At 61.4% G+C, this 17,215-nt stretch overlaps 6 protein-coding genes across 6 annotated transcripts; 4 read left to right on the forward strand and 2 right to left on the reverse strand.

The window, feature by feature from the left end:
* Positions 1-410: 410 nt before the first annotated feature.
* D7B24_007808 (uncharacterized protein) lies at positions 411-4,200 on the forward strand (the record flags this gene model as incomplete). The annotated part of the gene is made up of 3 exons (XM_028641912.1): positions 411-704; positions 764-1,207; positions 1,285-4,200. The coding sequence occupies 3 exons, from the start codon at positions 411-413 to the stop codon at positions 4,198-4,200; spliced, it is 3,654 nt and encodes a 1,217-aa protein (XP_028494187.1).
* Positions 4,201-4,804: 604 nt separating this feature from the next.
* On the forward strand, positions 4,805-8,770 carry RRP12 (pre-rRNA processing protein; the record flags this gene model as incomplete). The annotated part of the gene is made up of 1 exon (XM_028641913.1): positions 4,805-8,770. One exon carries the CDS (start codon positions 4,805-4,807, stop codon positions 8,768-8,770), a length of 3,966 nt encoding a protein of 1,321 aa, XP_028494188.1.
* Positions 8,771-9,347: 577 nt separating this feature from the next.
* On the reverse strand, positions 9,348-10,178 carry D7B24_007810 (uncharacterized protein; the record flags this gene model as incomplete). The annotated part of the gene is made up of 2 exons (XM_028641914.1): positions 9,348-9,435; positions 9,571-10,178. The coding sequence occupies 2 exons, from the start codon at positions 10,176-10,178 to the stop codon at positions 9,348-9,350; spliced, it is 696 nt and encodes a 231-aa protein (XP_028494189.1).
* Positions 10,179-11,697: 1,519 nt separating this feature from the next.
* On the forward strand, positions 11,698-13,535 carry D7B24_007811 (uncharacterized protein; the record flags this gene model as incomplete). The annotated part of the gene is made up of 3 exons (XM_028641915.1): positions 11,698-12,016; positions 12,127-12,559; positions 12,614-13,535. The coding sequence occupies 3 exons, from the start codon at positions 11,698-11,700 to the stop codon at positions 13,533-13,535; spliced, it is 1,674 nt and encodes a 557-aa protein (XP_028494190.1).
* A 283-nt stretch (positions 13,536-13,818) lies between these two features.
* COX11 (Cytochrome c oxidase assembly protein cox11, mitochondrial) lies at positions 13,819-14,750 on the reverse strand (the record flags this gene model as incomplete). Its single annotated transcript, XM_028641916.1, has 4 exons — positions 13,819-13,907; positions 13,973-14,426; positions 14,494-14,563; positions 14,629-14,750. 4 exons carry the CDS (start codon positions 14,748-14,750, stop codon positions 13,819-13,821), a joined length of 735 nt encoding a protein of 244 aa, XP_028494191.1.
* Positions 14,751-15,230: 480 nt separating this feature from the next.
* Positions 15,231-15,764, forward strand: RPL26A (60S ribosomal protein L26A; the record flags this gene model as incomplete). The annotated part of the gene is made up of 3 exons (XM_028641917.1): positions 15,231-15,249; positions 15,312-15,424; positions 15,486-15,764. 3 exons carry the CDS (start codon positions 15,231-15,233, stop codon positions 15,762-15,764), a joined length of 411 nt encoding a protein of 136 aa, XP_028494192.1.
* Positions 15,765-17,215: the final 1,451 nt, after the last annotated feature.

Genomic DNA, 17,215 nt, shown 5'->3' on the forward strand with positions numbered 1-17,215 from the left:
TGGCAATCCTGGACTGGGATCCGGGAAAACGAAAACAAGCTACTGCTTGGTTCTGCGGCGGCGGCGGTGGGGGGGGGGCCTGGATCATCGATCCCATCGAGACGGGAGTTGCAAATGCACCAAGATGAGCGACCGCTAAAACCAGGAGCAGCAGCAAGCTGAAGCAGAGACCCAGGCAGGAGCATACGCCCAACGAAGCCTTCCTCCCCCTCCCGGACCTGTTCCTCCTCTTCTCCTCTCGTGTGCCGGGCTGTTCGATCTTCTTTAAACATCCTATACCCCTTCCAGGTTCATCAACCTGCCTCGACCGCTTTCCCCTCCTCTCTCTTCTCCTCTGGATCCCCCCATCTGCCGGCTCCCTCGATCGTGTCGTGTCGTATTAATGAGCCGAGGCCATTGACATCGCCGCCATGGAACACGAACCGCCTGTTGGCGGCCAGCACTACAGCGGCCGAAACAGGATCCCCAACATTCAGGAGTTTGTCGCCCAGCTTGACAAGGAAAAGGCTGAGCGCGATGCTGCCATTGATGCCGAGCTCAAGAACAACAAGGCCAAGGGTGAGACCCTGGACCATATTCCTGAGAAGAAGCACCGCCTACATAAGAACAAGAAGACCAAGACTGTTCGCGACCCCGTCACCGGCAAAGATGTAGAGATCGAGGACGCCAAGACGGACTTCAAAGAGGCTGTTGAAAACCCCAAGGTGCCTTTCCTCCGCCCCGACCCCAAGATCCTCTGACGTCATCGTAACACTTTCAACAGATTTCCATTCCCAACGAAAACCTCGGCAAAGAAGCGACCGTCGCGACCTCCTCAGACCAGTCGGGCGAAGAGTACCGTCGTGCCCAGGATATCACGGCCCCGCCTGACCCCGTCGAGCCGGGCAGCACCTCCGACGTGCCCATTCACAGCGAGAAGACCAATGTCCTCTTCTACAAGACTCCCAGTGTCAGCTACGAGCCCATGTTCGAGGCCCTCGAGGCCCGCGCCAATGTCATGTGCGCCGCCATCTTCTTCGGCATCATCTTGATTGGCAAGTTCTTCGGCGGCAGCCTCTGGGGGCTGATGCCCCTGTCTGTTTGCATTGCGAGCGGTGTCTACCTCTGGTGCCGCGAGCTCATTCAGCAGGGACGCAACGTGGAGTGGTCGAGCGAGAAGGAGCGCGGTGAGACGGCCACCGTCAACCTTGTGCCTGAGTCTGTTGAGGTGAGTTGGGGCCGCCCCTTGCTTTCTTTTGGTCTTGGTATACACCTGACAGTCCTGGCAATCCTGACAAACCGCAGTGGATGAACACAGCCCTGGGCATCATGTGGGGTCTCATCAACCCTGAAATGTTCGCCGGTGTTGCCGACACGCTCGAGGACGTCATGGTGGCCTCCATTCCCGGCATCGTCGAGAATGTTCGTGTTGCCGATATCTCTCAGGGATCGAACCCCATTCGCATCCTGAGCCTGCGCGCCCTGCCCGACGACCACATGAAGGACGTCAAGGAGGAGACGCGCAAGCAGACCGAGAAGAACACCGACCCCAACGAGCTCGCCGCCATGGAGCAGGCTGGCTCCTACTACAACCTCGAGGCCTCCATCGCCTATCACGCGAAGCCGTCCGGCGGTGACATCTCGTCCAAGGCCCGCAACATGGGCATGCAGCTTGTCTTCTACCTCGGTGTCCGTGGCCTCATCGGCATCCCTCTGCCCATCTGGGTCGAGCTGCAGGGCCTCGTGGCAACGGCACGAATCCGCCTCCAGCTCGTGCCTGAGCCTCCTTTCCTCAAGACCTTGACCTTCACGCTCATGGGCGTCCCCAAGGTGCAAGCCGGCTGCACGCCCATGATTGAAAAGGGTGTCAACATTCTGAACCTCCCCATCATTTCCAACTTTGTCAACTGGGCCATCGGTGCTGCGGCGTCCATGTACGTCGCGCCGAAGAGCATGACCCTTGACATGAGCAAGATGATCCAGGGCGACGACATCAAAAAGGAGACCCAGGCCCTCGGCGTCCTCTTCGTCCGTATCCACCGTGCCACCGGCCTCAGCAAGCAGGACAGACGTGGCAGCGACGGCGGCGGATCGGACCCGTACATCACCATTGCGTGGAGCAAGTTTGGGAAGCCCCAATTCTGCACGCGTGTCATTCAAGACGACCTCAACCCCATCTTCGAAGAGAGCTGTGGTCTTCTTGTCACCGCCGATCTCATCAAGGCCGACGAGCAGCTCTCTGTCGAGCTCTGGGACAGCGACCGCGCTTCGGCCGACGATGTCGTCGGCAAGGTCGAGCTCAGCATCCAGAAGCTCATCCAGCACCCCGGCAAGATGTTCCCGCAGGTCTCGAAACTGCGCGGCGTCAAGGCCGAGAGCGAGATGCCCGGCGAACTGGTATGGGAGGTCGGCTACTTTGGCAAGACGCAGTTCCGCAAGGCACTCCGCACTGACGGCCGTGATGTCAACCTCCCCAAGGAGCTCAAGGACAAGAAGGAGCTGCAGGACGACAAGGGCGCCATCGACACGGCCGAGGAAGACTCTGTTGTGCACACTCCCCCCGACCCGCTGTGGCCCTCGGGCATCCTCAGCATCGTCGTGCACCAGATTGTCGGTCTCGAGCTCGCCAACATTACGGGCTCCCAGGGCAACCGCAAGGGCCGCGAGTTCGAGCCCGCGCGTCCCGAGGCCGGCGAGGTCAAGGAAGAGTCGGGCAAGAAGTTGCCGAGCTCATACTGCACCATTCTCATCAACGACGAGCTCGCCTACAAGACACGCACCAAGGTCGTGTCGTCGCATCCCATCTTCAATGCCGGTACCGAGCGCTTCGTGCGCGACTGGAAGTCTTGCATCGTCACGGTTGCCGTCCGCGACTCGCGCAACAGGCAGCACGACCCCATCATCGGTGTCGTGCCGCTCAAGGTGTCGGACATTCTCCAGACGGGCAGCGAGGCCACGCGCTGGTACCCTCTCGACGGCGGCATCGGCTTCGGCCGGATCCGCATCTCGCTGCTGTTCCGGTCCTGCGAGCTCAGGCTGCCGCCGAGCCAGATGGGCTGGGACATTGGCACATTTGAGTTCCTGGGCAACAACATCAAGGCCGAGCGCTACGGCCGGTCCAAGACCAAGGTGCGTCTCCGGACCGGTGGCAGCTCGGCGTCGATCAAGCGCGACGCGTGCACGAAGCACACCGAGGGCGAAGGCATGGACTGGGACATTAGCGGCGAGAACAAGCACGACAAGATCCGGCTGCCGGTCCGCTACCGCTACCGGTCGCCCATCTTCTTCGAGTTCTACCCGGCCGGCAAGCGGCACCCCGATGCGTATGCATCGCTGTGGCTGCAGGAGCTGGTGGACCTTGAGGAGCACGACTTTGACCTGCCCATCTGGAAGTGCGACAACGGCACGCGTCTCGCGCAGAACTTCATCACGCAGGACAACTTCAAGGACGTGCCGGTGCTCAAGGTGGAGGAGGTCGGCCGCCTCCGCTTCCGGGGCCGGTTCTCGGCGGGCACGGATCGGGACCACATCAAGTTTGTCTCGGACAACAACTCGCGCGAGACGATCGAGACGTGGGAGGCGTGCTTCGCCGAGGGCGTACGCCAGGAGGAGGTGCACAGCGAGGTGCCGCCGGCGATTCAGAAGCTGCACGATGAGTCGCTGACGCACGGGCGCGACGTGCTCGCGCAGGCCGACGAGAAGGAGAAGGAAAAGTGGCTGGCCCAGGACGGCACGGACTGGACGGGGGCGTTCGGGACGGACCCGAAGGACATGATGGACGGCAGCCAGGTGGACCTCAACAATGACGAGAACCACGACGACATCAGCAACTCGGACGAGGACGACGACAACAGCAACCCCGACCTCGGCATCTCGGACGGCGAGACGCTGTCGCGCGGGGGGTCGAACGAGGGCGGGGTCACGTCGGGCTCGAGCGACCCACGTCGGTCATCGGCGGGCACGCGGCCGTCGGGCGACACGACGCGGACGACGGACAGCCAGCTGCACGAGCGGGCGTCCAAGAGCAACAGCCCGCTGGACGCGTACAAGGAGTACAAGGACCACAGCCGCGACCTGCACCGGAAGCACCGGGGTCTGATGCAGTGGCGGCCGGTGAGGAACATGCAGTTTGCTAAGAACGAGGCGCTGTTCGCCATGAGAAAGGTGAAGAAGCTGGGGGCGCTCGACGGACGGAAGCCCGACGTCGAGACGGAGGTGTAAACGTCGAGGAAGGCGTCACTGGGGGCGTTGGGGTCGGTGTTTGTATCTGTAGGAACTATGATGAGCAATGAGATGTATGGAAGTATGTGAAGCATAGGCCCGTTCGTTCTGTGAAGCATATGCCCGTTCGTTCAGTGATGTGGAAGCCAAGTTGGAAGCCAATATGAGCAATGAGATGCACGTATAGTATGTGAAGCATAGGCGCGTTCGTTCTGTGATGTGGAAGCCGAGTTGGAAGCCAAGAGTGGAGGCAGAGACAGTGTGAATGATGTGGCTATTGCACGCACTGTATGGGCCCTTATCGGGGCGGGGTGTTGCGATAAGGATTTTTCTCGGAGGAAAAAAATCGGGAGGCACGACCCAGGCCCCAACGACGCAGCAGGATCGAGACGCTCACCGAGACGACGTCCGCCCATTACCAGTTTTGAGTCGAGTCGGGTCCAGACGAGACAAGACTCCCCCTCAACAAACCAACCCCTCCTCACCTCCCTCCCCCCCCCTCCCTCCGCAGCGTCCCGAGTCCCGCGTCGGATGTCCAAGACGCCGCCCTGTCGACTGCGCACGCTGGCACCAACATAAAAAAGAAAATCTACATATACCCAGCATGGCCAGCACCATGGCTACCCCGACACTCGACGACAAGCTCGACAAGATCCGCTCGCCGGGTCTGCAGAGCCAGCAGAGGGTACTGTGTGGCCTTCGAGCCCGACGATTTGATCCCGAGATGGCAACATCTGCTAACAGCCTTCTTCAACAGAGAGTCGTCGTTCTCCAAGCCGTCGATGCGACCCTCAAAGAACAGAACACGCCCCCATCCCCCACGGGCTACTTCGCCGCCCTGCTCGGGCTCCTCAGCCAGTCCATCGAGAGCGGCAGCATCAACTCGGAGACGACCTCGTCCGTCGTCTACCTCCTCGACGTCGTCACACCGTACGCACCGCAGCCTCTGCTGCGCTCCAAGTTCACCCAGATCCTCACCCTCCTCGCCCCCATCCTGCTGCTCCAGGATGCCGAGGCCATGCTGCTGCGCGCCTCCATCGGCTGCCTCGAGTCGCTGCTGCTCGCCCAGGACCTCCCTGCCTGGGATCTCGGCGTCACCCAGATCGGCCCCCGCCGTGCCGTCGCCGGCCTGCTGAACCTCGCCCAAGACCCCAAGCCCAAGATCCGCAAGCGCGCCCAGGACGCCCTGAAGAAGGTCCTCACCAACCCGCCGCCGAGCCCGTCCCTCGACCACCCGGCCGCCGACATGTGCGCCCACACGGCCCTCGCCACCCTCGAGGACCTCGCCGCCAAGGCCACCCAGGCCCGCAAGACCCAGAAGAAGGCCTCGGCCGAGTCCCAGCACGACCCGGCCCTGCTCCACGCCCTGCAGCTCGTCAAGACGATCGCCTCGGCGAGCGGTGGCTGGCCCAGCAACAAGATCGAGAGCCTCTGCGAGCTGCTCCTCGGCATCGCCCGCTCCGGCGGCGAATACATGACCGTGGCCACCTTTGACATCTTCGAGATGATCTTTGCCGGCATGGCGGCCGACGACGCCGCCGCGTCCTCCAAGCTGCCGCGCCTCATCGAGATCATCTCCGAGCTGCGGCCCGCCGCCAACGACACCCAGCTCATCCCCCCCTGGCTCGCCATCCTGTCGCGCGGCTACGACGTCTCGGCCCAGCTCGAGCCCGAGGACACCTTCCAGAACCTGCCCGACCTGTTCACCATGGTCCTCGCCTTCCTCGAGTCCCCCTCCCACAACATTCGCATCTCCGCCTCCGAGTGCCTCGTCTCCTTCCTCGCCAACTGCGTCCCCGCCTCTGTCATCATCGAGCCCTCCGTCTACGACGAGAAGACGCTCGACAAGGTGGCCAAGGCGGCCGAGACGCTGCTCAGCGTCAAGTACCAGGCCGCCTGGCCCGAGAGCTTCCACGTCTTCGGCGCCATGTTCGACACGCTCCGCTGGCGCGCCAACCCCGCCATGCTGACCATCCTCCGGGCCGTCGGCGACCTCCGCAGCAACGACGCCTTCGGCGGCAAGAAGGAGGCCGACGAGGTCATCGGCCGCGCCATCCGCGCCGTCGGCCCCGACGCTGTGCTCTCCGTCCTGCCCCTGAACCTCGCCACCCCCGCCCAGGGCCAGCCCGGCCGCGCCTGGATGTTCCCGCTGCTGCGCGACTACGTCAGCAACACCCACCTCGCCCACTTCCGCGCCGAGATGGTGCCCCTCAGCGAGCTCATGTTCCAGCGCGTCCTCGACCACGGCGAGGCCGCCAAGACGATGGAGGTCAAGATCTACGAGACGCTCGTCCAGCAGATCTGGGCCACGCTGCCCGGCTACTGCGACCTGCCCCTCGACCTGGCCGCCGCCTTTGACCAGAGCTTCGCCGAGCTGCTCGCCAACCTGCTGTACAAGCAGGTCGAGCTGCGCCTCGAGGTCTGCCGCGCCCTCAAGACCCTCATCGAGTCCAACCAGGCCATCGCCGAGCTCGAGGACGCCGCCGACGACATGGTCCGCCAGAGCCGCGTGCCCCGCGAGACGGCCCGCGCCAACCTCGCGTACCTCGGCACCTACGCCGGCAACATGCTCGCCGTGCTCTTCAACGTCTACACCCAGACGCTGCCGCAGAGCCGCGGCCCCATCCTGCTGTCGATCAACGCCTTCCTCAGCATCACCCCCGCCGCCGAGCTCCGCGAGACCTTCGACCGCGTCAGCGCCCTGCTCGCCGCCGAGCTGCAGAAGGCGCCCGACGCCGCCGAGAAGGGCGCCGCCGCGCCGCAGAAGAAGCAAGGCCAGGACCAGGCGCCCTCGACGACCAACACGCTCATGGACCTCATCATCACCATGTCCGTCTATCTGCCGCGCGACAGCTTCGCCGCCCTCTTCGAGATGGCCTCGGTCACCATCGTCCGCCAGGACCAGCCGCAGCTGCAGAAGAAGGCCTACAAGCTGATCCCGCGCCTCGCCGAGTCCGCGACGGGCCGCGCCGCCCTCGAGGCGCGCACGTCGGAGCTGCAGGCCATGTTCATCGCCAGCGCCGACAAGGTGTCGGCGCCGGCGCGTCGCGAGCGTCTCGCCGCGCTCTCGGCGCTGCTGCCGTTCGTCCCCGACACGTCGCTGCACTTCATCCCGTCGATCCTCAGCGAGGTCGTCATCTGCTGCAAGGAGAACAACGAGCGCGCGCGCGAGGCGGCCTACGGCCTCCTCGTCGAGATGGGCGAGCGCATGGCCGCCGCCGACGGCGCCACCATTGACAACGCCAAGGTGCCGCACATGCCCAGCGACGCCCCCGCCGGCACGGCCAACATGGAGGAGTACCTCACCATGGTGTCGGCCGGTCTCGTCGGCAGCACACCGCACATGATCTCGGCCTCGGTCACGGCGCTGAGCCGCGTCCTGTACGAGTTCCGCCCGCTGCTCAACCAGCAGACGCTCGCCGATCTCGTGGCGACGATGGACCTCTTCCTGACGTCGAACAACCGCGAGATTGTCAAGTCGGTGCTCGGCTTCGTCAAGATTTGCGTCGTCGGCCTGCCGACCGAGATGATGATCCCGCGCCTGCAGACGCTGACGCCGAACCTCATCATCTGGTCGCACGAGCACAAGGGCCACTTCAAGAGCAAGGTCAAGCACATCCTCGAGCGCATGGTGCGGCGCTTCGGCTTTGACCTCGTCAACAGGTACTGCCCCGAGGACGACCGGAAGCTGCTGGCCAACATTCGCAAGACCAAGGCGCGCAACAAGCGCAAGAAGGACGCGGCGCGCGAGGCCGGCGAGGACGCCGACAGCGACGACGAGCAGGCCGGCGGCAAGCAGGCGCGCAAGTTCGACAACGAGTACGACGAGGCGCTGTACAGCAGCGACTCGGACGACGACGGCCCCTCGGACGACGACGACGACAACGGCGGCAGCCGGTTCGCGCGTGGCGCCAACGCGCGCAAGGTCAAGGGACGGGGCAGCGCCTACATTGTCGAGGACGAGGACGAGCCGCTCGACCTGCTCGACCGCAACGCGCTCGCCAGCATCTCGTCGACCAAGCCGGTCAAGGCGCGCAAGCCGAGCCGCTCCAAGGCCAAGGTCGACCTCGATGGCAAGCTCATCCTCGGCCGCGACGACGACGACAACGAGGCCGGCGGCGCCATGGACGTCGACAACCCTGACGCCTCGGGCGTGGGTGCCTACGTTGCGGCGCTCAAGGGCAAGGACGTCGCGCAGCGGGGACGCGGTGGAAAGCTCAAGTTCAGCAACAAGAACCGCAAGGACCAGCACGACGACGAAATGGATGAGGACATGGACGAGGGCACGGCGCACGCTGTCAAGGCGCACGTCGCGCGGGGCCGTGGCGGATTCGGTCGCGGCGGCGGAGGCCGCGGCGGTGGCGGCGGTGGAGGCCGTGGCTTTGGCGGTGGACGCGGACGTGGAGGTCCTGGCGGTCGCGGCGGTCGTGGTGGCATTGCTTCCGGACGTCGCGGACTGGGAGAGGACAGGCGGCGAGGCGGCTTCGGTGGTGGTGGTGGTGGTCGTGGCGGCGGCGGCGGCGGCGGACCGCGTGGTGGTATCCAAAAGTCGCCGCGCGGCCGGAGATAGAGAGGGAGGGAGAGAGAGAGAGAGAGAGAGAGGCGGACCGAGCGTGGGACGTGTGGCCTGCCTCGGCAGCAGGCGTGGGATTGGTGTGCAGACTATACCCCATGGCTGTCCGGGCCAGAAACGATTTAGATTTGATTGCGGCATGATTAGGCGTACGGAATGAAAGATCTTTGCTATGCTCTTGTGTCGATGTGGCTGTCGTGATCCTGACAGTGAGATGGCATGACTATGCAGCATGACATGGTCGCTACGAAGGCGTTTGAAGGCGTTTGTTACAGTCTGAAGAGTCCGCAGACATGACCAAAGCGATGACAGGGTCACACCAATGGGCCGTGACGCAGCATGTGGAAGCATGGTTTGCATTATGTACTGTCGTGCCGTCAGAGTGATGCAACTGGCATCACACACTGAGACGGAGGAACAAAAATCAAGCACGACGCAAAATGAACAGAGCCGACCCAACCAAAAAAGACGAATAGAATGAAATAGAAAGAAAAAACTAAAGAGAACTCCCAAGACGCCGTGCGTGCTGCTTCCTTCTCTCTCCCTCTCCCTCTCTCTGCTCTCTCTGCTCTGTCTACCTGAACTTGCTGAAAATGACAGCAACGATGAGAAGGACGAGAATGGTGATGATGGCAATGGTGATTACCCGATTTGTAGCCATCCTGCGGGCCGTCAGCGCTATTCTTGACACGAACCACTCCAACGTGCCCACTTCAACATGTCCACTCCAACACGCCCACTACAGCATGGCCGACACCAGCCAGACGGACATGCAACAAGGAAAATAGAAGGCTCACCTACGCGCCATGCCGCGCAGCGTCTTGACACTGCGGTCGACATAGCCCTCGCTCTGCAGCAGCGTCTCGTGGGTGTGCTGGATGGTCTCGCGCTGGCGGTGGAGGTCGGCGAGGGTGCTGGCGCCAATGGCCTCGGTCTCGTTGGCGAGGGCCTGGCTGTTCTTGAGGCGCTGGGTGGAGCGGTCGAGGCGGTCGGAGCCGCTGAGGAGCTGCTGGCGCTGGGCGAGGTTGCGGTCCGAGGGCCCGCCGCCGGGGCCTGCGGGGTCGTCGGTGTAGCGGGCGCCGAAGAGGGCGGCGCGGTCGTCGGAGAGGGCGCGCAGGCGGCGGCGCGCGGCGTCGACGTCCGACTCGTGGTTGCGGAACCGGGCGTTCGTCTTGGCGCGGTGCGGCGAGGGGATGTTGGCCTTTTCGAGGCGCAGCTGGCCGAGGAGCTCGTCGGCCTCTTCGACGGCGCGTTCGGCGGCCGAGATGGCCGCCTTGCGCGGCTCGCCGCTGAGCTCGGGGATCTGGTCGAGCTTCTGCGCGAGGTCGGCCTGCACGAGCTTGAGCTCGGCCTCGTAGTCGGCGAAGCGCTCGGTGCCGGCTTCGGTGTCGAGGTGGGAGGCCATGGTGGGTGGACGCTCAGGATGTATCCGACCAGGTCGGAAATGAAAGGCAGGCAGGTCGCTGATGGAATTGACGAGGTGGGCGGATGGTTGACGGGTTGTCGAGATGGATGTTCGGTGCCTGGATGGATGGATGGATGGATGGCTAGACGTCGTCTCGTCGTACAGCGATCACTGCATATGGCTGGAGCGGCAAAGAAGGGTGGGTCGTCCATGGCGAAGCGCAGCCGCGGAGGGTGGAGCACTATGCACGTGACCTCACGAGATGCATTTATTCGGCGGCCGCCTCTGCGCTCTTTCGACTTTTCTCTCCTTTTCTTCTTCAAAGTTGAACCCCCGGCGAAGAAATAGGCCCCACGAATAGGGATCGCTGCGCTTCCTTCGGGGAGACGGCGCTCGGTGCGCGTGGAGTTGAACAGAACCGGGCAGAAGAATTATCCTTTGCTGATACGTCGCTTTTAAGAATTGGGGGACTCGTTCACCACGTCTCTCGATCCCGTTGAGTGCTCGACATGCTTTGTCTCTTGTCTCAGGAGCAGAGTGCGAGTTTCGATATGTTGTGTTTGCTACGTGCCACCTGTTCGCCGCGTCGAATGGAGCCATGCTGCGTCCTGAATATCTGAACGCAAAGCTGGCGATCCATCGAATGCTGCCATGTGCAAACCCTTCACCTCGTGCCCTTGAACGACCAAGACGTAACCTGAGATGTGTAGTCAGCATCTGCGCCTCCGTGGCTGAGGATCCAAGTTCAGCCCCCCCAGAGTGGGACGGTCTCAAATGTAAGCGTCACTGACCGAGCGCGAGCTGGAAGGGACGGGACGGGACGGCATGGCATGGTCCTGCCGTCGTCGTCGCTGCTGCTGTCGCTTTTGCTGCTACTCCTTGCTCGCTCCTGCTCTCGGTGCTCTTGTCTCATCGCATCACCATGACCTCAGACGTTCGCAGTTTCCCGCCTCTGCAGCCAATCCCCTAACCAACACCTTGGACTTGTTAGTGTGGCAGGCACCTCTCACTAGGTACAGCACCTTGAGCACCTCCCCTGCAGCGCCAGTAGAAAGCAGTCGCTCCTGTACGCCACCATGGCCGACAAATCAGACCTGTACGTTCATCGAGCCAAGACCGGTCTCCTTCCCTCCAGATCAGCATGCATCCCATCCCCTCAGATCTCTGTCGCGCTAGCTGCCATGCACCTACCTGAGCTTGCGCTGCTGTATGTACCACACCAGCGAGCGCCGGTCTGGCCAGCCAAATGGTCAAGCTACACGTTAGCATCAGAAAGCCAGTGGCCAGCCTTGCAGCACTTAAGCTGCCAGCATCTACTCAGAGTGTCCATGTCTCACATTCCCACGTTGGCACACACACACATTCTTCCCGCCACCCCCATTCTCTGCATTTACCATCTTGCTTTCACATGTCACAGTCAATGTATTAAACATCCAAAACCTTCCCTTGAGCCTCTCCTCGCACCTTTACCCCCCCATGTCCTGACCAACCTCCGATCCCCTCCTGCATCCCCCCCGCCATGTCCCACTCTCACTCCCACTCCAACTCGAGCAACCACTCCTCACATGTCTACTCACACCGACGGCCGGGTTCGCGGGCATCGGTCCTCTCGACGGGCGCCCCCATTGACGTCAACCTCAGGAAAAAGGTCGCCGTCGTCGGCAGCGGCTGCTCCGGCATCGCCGCCCTCTGGGCACTCAACCGCAGCCACCACGATGTTCACCTCTACGAGGCCGCCGGCCGCCTAGGCGGTCACACCAACACGGTCAAATGGACCAACGGCAAGTTTGAGACGAGCGTCGATACGGGCTTCATCGTCCTCAACACTGCCACCTATCGTGAGCCTCTCCCTTTCTCTCGCCCCCGGCTTCTCTCGCCCCTGGCTTCTCTCGCTCTCGGCTCCCCTCGACTTCTCCCGCCCTCAGCTCCCCTCGACTAACACGGCAAGCCAACTTTATCAACTTCCTCAAGCGCGTCAAAGTCGATACCGTCCCGACAGAAATGACCTTTGGCGTCACCAGAGATCGAGGCCTCTTTGAATGGGCCGGCACCAGCCTCGACGCCGTCTTCTGCCAGCGCAAGAACCTCTTCTCCCCGCGCATGTGGCGCATGATCTTCGACATTGTGCGCTTCAACCAGTTCGCCCTTGACCTGCTCATCACCGGCGACGACGTCAACGATGCCGCCGCCATGAACGGCCACAGCCACGCCTATGGCCACGGGGCCGGACCCGAGGAGACCATTGGCGAGTACCTCGAGCGCGAACGCTACTCGGACGCCTTCCGGGACGACTATCTCATCCCCATGACGGCCGCCGTCTGGAGTACCAGCCCCGACAAGTGCACGCTCGACTTCCCCGCCGTCACCCTCGTACGGTTCATGTAGGTCCTCGCCCGAACACGGACAATGCCTCGCCGCCACTGACAACGCTGCAGGTGGAACCATCACCTCCTGTCAACTGTCGCAACGCGCCCGGACTGGCTGACCCTCAAGGATTGCGGCAAGTCGTACATCGACGCCGTCATGAGGGGCTTCCCCTCGAACCATCTTCACCTTAACAGCCCCGTCACGAGCGTCACAAACGAAGACGACGGCCGTGTCCGCGTCCACCTGCCCAACGGCGACTCGGACGTCTACGACCACGTCATCCTGGCCACTCACGCCGATCAAGCCTACAGGATCATTGAGGATACGGCCACCGACGAGGAAAAATCTATCCTTGGCGCCTTTGATACCTCCGAGAACAAGGTCGTCCTCCATTCCGACCTCTCTCTCATGCCCGTTGCCCGCAAGGCCTGGACCAGCTGGAATTACCTGACCCTCTCGTCGCCGGCTACCGGCAAGCAGAATATCGACCAGATCTCACTCACCTATAACATGAATATCCTCCAGCACATACCGACCTCGACTTTCGGCGACGTCCTTGTCACGATGAACCCCCTCCACGAACCCGACCCAGCCAAGACGCAGGCCTCCTTCACCTACCGCCATCCCCTGTACACTCCCGAGGCAGTCCGTGCCCAGCGCCTGCTGCCGCGTATCCAGAACACGCGCGGCATCAGCTACGCCGGCGCCTGGACAAAGTATGGCTTCCACGAGGACGGTTTCAGCAGCGGTCTTGCCGCCGCCCAGGACCACCTGCACGCGCGTCTGCCGTTCCAGTTTGTCGACTCGACTTACAGCCGTGGACGCCGGCCTGTCCTCGGGCTTGCTGACTTGCTCCTGCGCGTCTTGATCCTGATTGTGCAGGTGCTTGTGGTGCAGGTCCTGGAGGCGGGTTGGGGTGCTGTCCGGGGAAGGATAGGCCCGAAGGTGGAAAACGTGCGCAGGACGTTGAAGAACGGCAAGGCGCACTAATAGTTGTGATGCGCGGAAGATGTTCGCTTGGGAGCTGTGAGATGTAGTCGAGGAAGGAAAGCAGCCGTACATAGATCTGAATCGTCTCAAAGCGGGCGTTATTGGAAATTGGAATGTTGGAAATATAGTCCATATTGAAGTATACAGGCAGTCAAATGGGACCATAAAGTGACTTGCCCGGCCATCACCTACGGTGCGGCGTCTATTTTGATCAATGCTATGATACAACTGTACACTGATATGCAGCATGCTCATCAACTTCATCCCCATAGTCCATAGCCTCTCAGGCTGCAATCTTCCGCGGTGCTGGTCCCTCGAGCCCTGGGAAGGCCGACGGCGCCTTGTACACCCCATTGTCGTCGTACTTTGCTTCTGCACAAAGTCAGCCTGTCTCTCTCTCGCACGGGTACGAAGGGAAAGAGAAAGAAGAAACTCACTGAAGAACGTGTACGACAGCGTCACAGTCTCGATGCCCTTGGCGTTGAGGTCATTGACCATGTCCGGGTCGAGGTAGAAGAAGACGGGCATGTCGACCGTCTCGCCGGCGTTGAGGCGCTGCTCCTCGAAGCAGAAGCACTGAATCTTGCTAAAGTAGGGCGCCACCTGGGCGGGCGTGACGCTGTACGTGGCGACGCCGATGATGTCGCGGTCCGAGTTGTTCGTCGCCGTGTAGAAGGCGAGGGCCGTCTCGCCGGGGAGCACGCGGACCTCGCGCTGCTGCGGCGTGAACTTCCAGGGGAGCACGTCCGAGACGGAGGCGTTGAAGGTGACGCGGATGCGCGGCGACGACGTCAGCGGCACGAGGCGCGCCGCGAGGTCCGCGTCGTCGTAGGTCGAGTCGGGCCCGTGGGCGCGCACGGGCTGGCCGCCCCAGCCGGTGGTTTGGCAGATCTGGGGTGCTGCTGTCAGTCTCTCTTCCTTTCGTATTGTCGGAATCAGGACGCCGCGGGAGCCTTACCATCTTGTAGAGGGGCACGGAGCCGTAGGAGAAGGCGACGGTGCCGAGGATAATGCTGAGGGTGTAGTATCTGGTCGGAGTGTCAGCATCGACAGCCCGGCTGGCGCTCCATTGCGCTGGGCTGGCTCTCCATACGCTACTGTGGCATTCTTCCTCCTGTAGTGGGCGTTGACCTGCGCCATTGACGGCGTGTAGCGCTGCTGCTGTGACTGCTGCTGCTGCGAGGAACTCGATGCGTTGCGGGCGCCGCCAGGCATTCGGGGCGTGCGGATTGTCTGCGGGCGAGCATGCTGGCACAAGGAGCAGCTCCATTGTCGGGAGGCTTGCGCTATGCGCTGTGGTATCCGGGGGAAGGCGTTCATTTTCGCGGTTTACTGAGACGTTAGGTGGTGAGAGCTGGTCTGCTGCTCCGAAGTCTGGCCATCATCAGATGTGCAACGCCGTACGGCGTCGGCGTTTGAGTTGGACCCGCTGGATCGGCGAGTGAAGTTTTAGTGGGTCCCTTTGCGTTTCCTCTTGCTCCACCACAGCACCTTATCTAAGCACCCTGAAGGAAGTGGGGTGCCTCCGAGCCTTGACGAGATCACGTGCACACCTAGGGCAGCCGTCGAACTCCCCCAATGCCAAAACTTTTCGCCCACAGTCCCGTCTGCGAACTTTCTGAAGAACCAGCGAGCCTCACGACAATCATCACGATTCCATCAACCACCCCCAGGTCGCCCATACTAACCGTCACAATGGCCAAGGTCAACAAGCGTATGTACCAGAGAGCCAGTAACGCAGCAATCTCTCCGAATTCGAGCTGACCGTCCCGCCAGTCCTTCACTCTTCCCGCCGCAAGTCGCGCGCTGCGCACTTCAGCGCTCCCTCCAGCGACCGCCGCACCATCATGAGCGCCCCTCTCTCCAAGGAGCTCCGTGAGAAGTACAACGTACGTTCTCGTAGCCTCCCGGCCACCTGTCGTGTGCCAACCCGCTAACATGGTCCCCCAGGCTCGCTCCATCCCCATCCGCAAGGACGACGAGGTCACCATCGTCCGTGGTGCCAACAAGGGCCGTGAGGGCAAGGTCACCGCCGTCTACCGCCTGAAGTACGTCATCCACATCGAGCGCGTCACCCGCGAGAAGACCTCCGGCCAGTCCGTCCCCATCGGCATCCACCCCTCCAAGGTCGTTGTCAACAAGCTCAAGCTCGACAAGGACCGTGAGTCCATCCTCGAGCGCATCAAGCGCGGCCGCGAGGCCAGCGCCAAGGGCAAGGCCGACGCCTAAGCGTCTTCCTTCCTTGGACTCGACCTGGGGCTCTGACCACCTCCACACCTGACGATACCCTGTGGCATGCTCGCTGCTGTCGCAAACGTGCTCTTCCCCGCATCCACGGCTCCCTCGGTCTGCTTGTGGGGAGGCGTTCACGCTGAGGGCATGTGTTTCCAGACAACATGGGGAGAAGTCTTTTTGCTTTTCGGAAACGGAATCTCTCTTTTCCTCATTGGGAACACACCCTTCGAATAACGACAACGATTCTTGTTCTTGTCTTCTCGATCATGACCATTTTCCCTTTCAATCCGGCGTTTAACAACTCACCGTCTTTTCTTCCTCTTTTTCGACGGTTCGGCAATGGGGAACAAAAGCAGAAGCGCAGAAATTCGGCATGAGGAATTCAACCACGAAGACACACACTTTTTGGAAGGGGGGGCGCGACCAAGGTGGGGAGGTGCGCGCAGGGTAGCACAGGAACAACAAAACAAATCCAACAAATCGAGAAACTCGTTTTTCTCTATGGCCGTTTCACTTCGCAGTGACTCGCTCCATGGGAGGTCCTCCCGAAGTCCAACTCCACTGCCCCTGCTGCCTCTTTTCTTCGCCGTCTCTCCTCTCCCATCTTGGGGGAGGCAAAGGGCAAGGGAGAACAGCCGGGGCGGAGGAGTCCTTCACGAACCCCCATCGCGTGACATGATATGAGGATATCCTCCTTTTGCTACACAATCATGCTTGACTAACTTGACATGGAACGCAGCAAGCTCACAGGACCAAGGTCGTTCTTTTCAAGAACTTAGAGGACCACCAACGAGCTCACGGTAGGTTGTGCCATTTTCTTTCTCTCATCATCGCACGCTAGAATATCTCCGCGTCAACCACCAAGTCCATGGTTTTCGAGGTATACGACTGGCGGAGACTAAAACCAGCGGGGAGACCTGTTTTCAGGATAACCACTCATCTGCTCTCGCATGAAGACTTTCACCTAGTTCTGCAATGAGGTCGAAAATTTGAACGCGAGGCACATTGCCTCGGCTTCCGACCACTACTATCAAGCCGACCGTTAAATAGTCAGAAAGAATAGAACATACACATCATGTCATGCGGCTGTACACATCCGGCTATCAACATGATGGCGTGGTTGATGACACATGAAAGTGAGCCGAAACTGTATAACTGCAAAAGAGCTAGCTAAGACCGGAAACTATCTTGACAGTGGTCATGAACGTGGTCCAGTGGACGAGGAGCCTGCCACTTTTGTAAAGGGCTACGCTACCTCGCCACCTGGTTGTTATCTGTCCCTACCTCCAGTTCCATTCCAGCCATCCAATCTCATATTCGTAGCATAAGCAAACGTTCCTGAACTGACCGCCCAAGACGACCTTTCCCAGAGCGATGATTGCCTCGGCTCATTGCAAAGACACCTAAATAATCCATACATGGGCAGCACCATTGAACACCTGCCA

Source organism: Verticillium nonalfalfae (genome assembly GCF_003724135.2).
Source record: "Verticillium nonalfalfae strain VnAa140/NRRL 66861 chromosome Unknown scaffold_65, whole genome shotgun sequence".
Taxonomy (NCBI): Eukaryota; Fungi; Ascomycota; class Sordariomycetes; order Glomerellales; family Plectosphaerellaceae; genus Verticillium; species Verticillium nonalfalfae.